The following is a 4,726-nucleotide window of genomic DNA, read 5'->3' as shown; positions in this document are numbered from 1 at the left end:
GGCTATTTTTTGGTTGCAGCCGTCATTGTTGTTTGGCGGGTCCGGGCTGGGGATTCGAACCCGCCGCCTTAGGTGTACGTGGCTGGCGCCTTAGCCGGTTGAGCTATAGGCGCCGAGCCAGCCTTCACAGCTATTAAGAGAATTTAAGTCAGTTGCCAAGAGATTTCACATAAAATCCTCCCTGAAAACCTGGGCAGTGGGTAACTGTTTTTGGTCAGAGCAGTGGTGTCCAGTACATGGTTGCTCACCTGGACAGCTTGGCTCTCTGTAGTGACCTGCCTGGTCTCAATAGTTGTTCTGGTTGCAACCTTTGGCCTGGAACTGAAGGCCCTACTCATGTAGATGCTATGTGTCAGCCAGGAATGGGGCATCTGGTTTTGTGGTTTGGTGTCACCACCTATCTCCTTTCAGATAAAGGTGGTATGGCTGGAGGCAGGCTCTGTTGAAGGAGTTGGTTCCCTAGCCCAGCTTCTCTAAGATCTTTTCTTTTTTTGAGATAGAACCTCAAGCTATTCCCCTGGGTAGAGTGATGTGGCATCACAGCTCACAGCAACCTCCAACTCCTGGGCTCAAGCGAGTCTCCTGCCTCAGCCTCCCAAGTAGCTGAGACCACAGATGCCTGCCCCAATGCCTGGCTATTTTTTGGTTGCAGCCATCATTGTTGTTTGGCAGGCCCGGGCTGGATTTGAACCCACCACCTTAGGTGTATGTGGCTGGCGCCTTAGCCACTTGAGCCACAGGCACCGAGCCTCTAAGATCTTTTCACACTGAGCAGGGGATGGGAACATAACCCTGACCAGGCCAGCTAGCTGACTTCTGAGCACCTTTCCATTCCTGTTCAGGTGGGGCAGGGAAGGATCAACTGATGGCCTAGCACTGTCGATCGTGAGGTCTGAGTGTATAATTGGCTCTTATGACTGAACTAAGCTGTTTCTGGCTCTCTTAAATGACTTTATTCATGTCACATTTGTGCTGGCTCAAATCTCAATTCCACCATTATAAGAGCATTTTCTTGAGTTGCTACACACACTTGGTTGGCATCTGCTTTCTGCTGAAACTGAAGGAAACAGTTTTGGGTTTGGGGCAGGGGCTGGAGCAGATTGACATTTTGGGCAAACTTGGCAGATTTGCCAGTGCCTTTTGCCTCTGGGGCATGCTCTGCACCAAAGGCTTCATAGTGCAATGTTGTCTGAGGCTGGTGCTGTTGCAGCTGTCTGATAATGGTGGTCTAGTTTACAGCACATGGTGTGTGGTTTCCTGATTTACTTTGTTCTGAGTTGACAGAGTAATTCAGTAGCCACTAGCCACATGTAGCAATTACATTGAAATTAATTAAAATTAAATAAATGAAAAATTCAGCTCCTCAGTCTCATCAGCCACATTCAAATGCATGGCAGCCACTTCTGGCTTGTGGCTGCTATATTAGACAACACCAATCAAGAATATTCCCGTCGGGTGGCGCCTGTGGCTCAAGGAGTAGGGCACCGGCCCCATATGCCAGAGGTGGTGGGTTTAAACCCAGCCTTGGGGCTCGGCGCCTATAGCTCAACCGGCTAAGGCGCCAGCCACATACACCTAAGGTGGCGGGTTCGAATCCCCAGCCCGGACCCGCCAAAACAACGACGGCTGCAACCAAAAAATTGCCGGGCGTTGTGGCGGGCGCCTGTGGTCCCAGCTACTTGGGAGGCTGAGGCAAGAGACTCGCTTGAGCCCAGGAGTTGGAGGTTGCTGTGAGCTGTAATGCCACGGCACTCTACCCAGGGGGACAGCTTGAGACTCTGTCTCAAAAAAAAAAAAAAACCCCGGCTTTGGCCAAAACTTGCAAAAAAAAAAAAAAAAGAACATTCCCATCATTGCAGAAAGTTCTGTTAAACTATGGCTAGTGCTAGTTTCAACTAAAATAGGAGGGGTGTAAATAGCAAAAATGATAGCTGCTTGCATGTTGATTTTTCTCTCCACTCCATTAAATCTAGGGAATCAACAGTGTTTGTAATGAAGAACGTCAGACTCTGAGCTGTAACCTGAATTCTTGTCCAAAATTCAGCACACTGGCAGCGAGCACAGCAGATTGCCACGTGTCCTGTCGGCGTCTTTGAGGCATACTTGCCCACCTAGGAAAGCACAGTGCAGGTATCTGTGTACTCTGCAAGTGCGCCAGCCGGACCAGCTCACACAGACAGCCCACAGACAGTGTCTTACTGGGCACTGGGCTTCATTCTCGGGGCCCCAGGGCCTCCCCGAGCTCCTCTCCGTGATTGTTGGAATGTGAGTATGGCCGTGTGCTCTGAGTTCCTGTTCTATAATCTCGTGAAGATGTGCTCCATGTGCTTCTGGTTGAGATATAAGGCAGCCCAGGGCTCCACAGATCCAGGCGCACTGTACTAAATGTTCAGGTTTTAGGATGAAGTCATTTTGTGTGGCCTCCTGCCCCAGCATCTTTTAGGCAGCCAGTTCCATGGGATCACTTCCAGGTCCATGCTTTATTTCCCAGAACCTTGCTCTTCCTTGCCAGCTTCGCTTTCATCTGTGAACTCAGATGTGTGTGGTCCTCCTGCTGCGCTGTGGTCCCTCCACAGCCCCAGGGGCAGGTAGGCTTGCCCTCCCAGGGTGAGAGCCCCTCTTTCTGATCTGGCCCTTCCCTTTTAGACTTTTAGGTTTGGAGGTATTTAATTTCTCTCAAAAGACTCCTGTTCTTGCTCTTGTATATGGAGGGAATTTTCTTTCCTCCAGTTTGGGCTCACAAGGGCAGATACAGGATTTGTACCCCAGTCTGTGGGTGTCCAGGGAGGCAAGGAGGTGCCTGTGTGCAGGTGCTCACTTTTGGAGGGGGGGTGCAGTGCTGCTTCTAATCCTATCCGTAGTGCCAATAACCACTTTTTGGGTAGAGTTCTTGGAAAAAGCCAATAGCCATTAGGAGTCTTAAGTTCTTTAGATCATGGCTATCTAGGAGGACTTTGTGTCATGAAAGAAGAGTTCTGGATCCCTGCTGTCCACTGGGGCAGCCACTAGGCCCTGTGGCTTTAGAGTACTTGCAATGTGGCAGGTGTGTCTGAGGAACCCAGTGTTTTATTCTATCCAATCTTAATTAATTTCTGTTTTTGTTTTTGTTGTTGCAGTTTTTGGCTGGGGCCGGGTTTGAACCCACTACCGGCACCCTACTCCTTAAGCCACAGGTGCCACCCAATTTTTTTTTTTTTTTTTTTGAGACAGTCTCACTTTGTTGCCCTGGTAGAGTGCCGTAGCATCACAGCTCATAGCAACCTCAAACTCTTGGGCTCAAGCAATTCTCTTGCCTCAATCTCCCAAGTAGCTGGAACTACAGTCGTCTATCACAATGCCCAGTTATTTTTAGAGAGGGGTTCTCTCTCTGGCTCAGAGCTGGTCTGGAACTCATGAAGTCAGGTGATCCACCTGCCTCAGCCTCCCAGAGTGTTGGGGTTGCAGGTGTGAGCCACCACGCCTGGCCCTAATCTCAATTAATTTCAATTTAAACAGCCACAAGTGCCTTACACGGGGGTGGTGCTTTGCGACTGCCATGTTTGGTTTGCACAGAGGTCCATCGGTGCCATCATCATGTAGTTCTCTGAGAGATCAAAGGCTTTCAGTCTCACTAGACACACAGGAACTGTCTGTTGTGTCCTTGGACATAGAGCCAGGAACTAAGTGAGAGGAACTTGACTCCAGCCTCTTGATTCCCATACTCAGCGTCCTGTGTTCTGTCCCCAGAGCAGCGGAGCTGCCCGGTTGCCAGCGTGCAGAATGGGACCTTCTCTCATTCACAGATGAAAGTGTCAGGTGCCTTATGAAGTTCCTTGGCTTGTTGGGCATCATCCCCAGTGTGCATGCCTGCCTGTCCCAGAGGTCTTTACACTGAGTGCAGGCTCTTGCTGCGGACACTTTCTGCTTGCTGTGGGCTCCTGCAGAAGCAGTTCTCAGTTAGAAAGGGGTTTTCCTGGACCCCAGGGTGAGGTCAAGCCCAGCACCTCATGTATCATAGGCGATTGAGGGGCCAGTGTTCATTAAGTAAAAAGCAGCCTGATATAGGAACCCACTTTGATTTTCCCATACCTATCCTCTTAATTATCGCAATTGTTCTTCTCCTCCTGTCACTTACTGCAAATGTCCCTCTAGCCATGTCTTTTGGGAACCTCTTATGTTCCAGCTTGATGCTGGGGAACACATGAAAATAGTCTCTGTCTTCTAGGGGCTCCTCCAGGATCCTTTGTGTCAGTGCGCCCAAGCCTATGCCAAGAAGGGCACCGAAAGCAAGCAAGTGCTTCGGTCTCGTTAGGTTTGGCTCTTGTGGGTATGGCTGGACCAGAAGGTGACAGTGGCTTGCAGGGGACATTGGCCAGTGTTTGCTTGAGTGAAGCAAGGAGACAGCATTGCCCTCATCCTCTCCTTTGGCAGGATCCTCGAGCTGTGAAAGCAGCATGACTGCCTCAGCCTGAGAAGCTGCCTGCATGCAAACATGGCTGGCGGGGTGGGCATGTGCCTCTGCTTCTCCCCAGGGCCAGGAAGGCTCTGGAGGAGGAAGTCAGCACTGCCTGCCCTCCTTAGCAGTGAAGGGAGGTTCCATGGTGTCTGGTCTTTTCACTTGAAAGGGTACAAGGTTGCTTGAGACTTTTTAGGAGAAAGTTTATAATTATTTTTCACACTGTAAAAGAAGTACATTTTATTTGTTTTTTTTTTTTTTTTTGAGACGGAGCCTCAAGCTGTCCCCCTG

The 4,726-nt window shown here is 50.0% G+C and overlaps 1 protein-coding gene across 2 annotated transcripts in view; it reads left to right on the top strand.

Moving 5' to 3' along the window:
* TMEM11 (transmembrane protein 11) overlaps positions 1-4,726 on the top strand; it is a 17,566-nt gene that overhangs the window by 2,525 nt on the left and 10,315 nt on the right. The window contains exon 2 of one of the 2 annotated variants that reach the window (XM_012811990.1): positions 1,974-2,265. The exons of the other annotated variant lie outside the window; for it this stretch is intronic. Coding sequence (XP_012667444.1) covers positions 2,264-2,265 — 2 coding nt within the window. The 5' untranslated portion in view covers positions 1,974-2,263. The remainder of the gene's footprint in view (positions 1-1,973; positions 2,266-4,726) is intronic. 2 annotated transcript variants of the gene reach the window in all.

The sequence above is a fragment of the Otolemur garnettii genome, unplaced genomic scaffold (assembly GCF_000181295.1).
Source record: "Otolemur garnettii isolate 467f Iridium unplaced genomic scaffold, OtoGar3 scaffold00182, whole genome shotgun sequence".
In the NCBI taxonomy this organism is placed as follows: Eukaryota; Metazoa; Chordata; class Mammalia; order Primates; family Galagidae; genus Otolemur; species Otolemur garnettii.
This window is presented reverse-complemented; position numbering and strand designations above follow the sequence as displayed.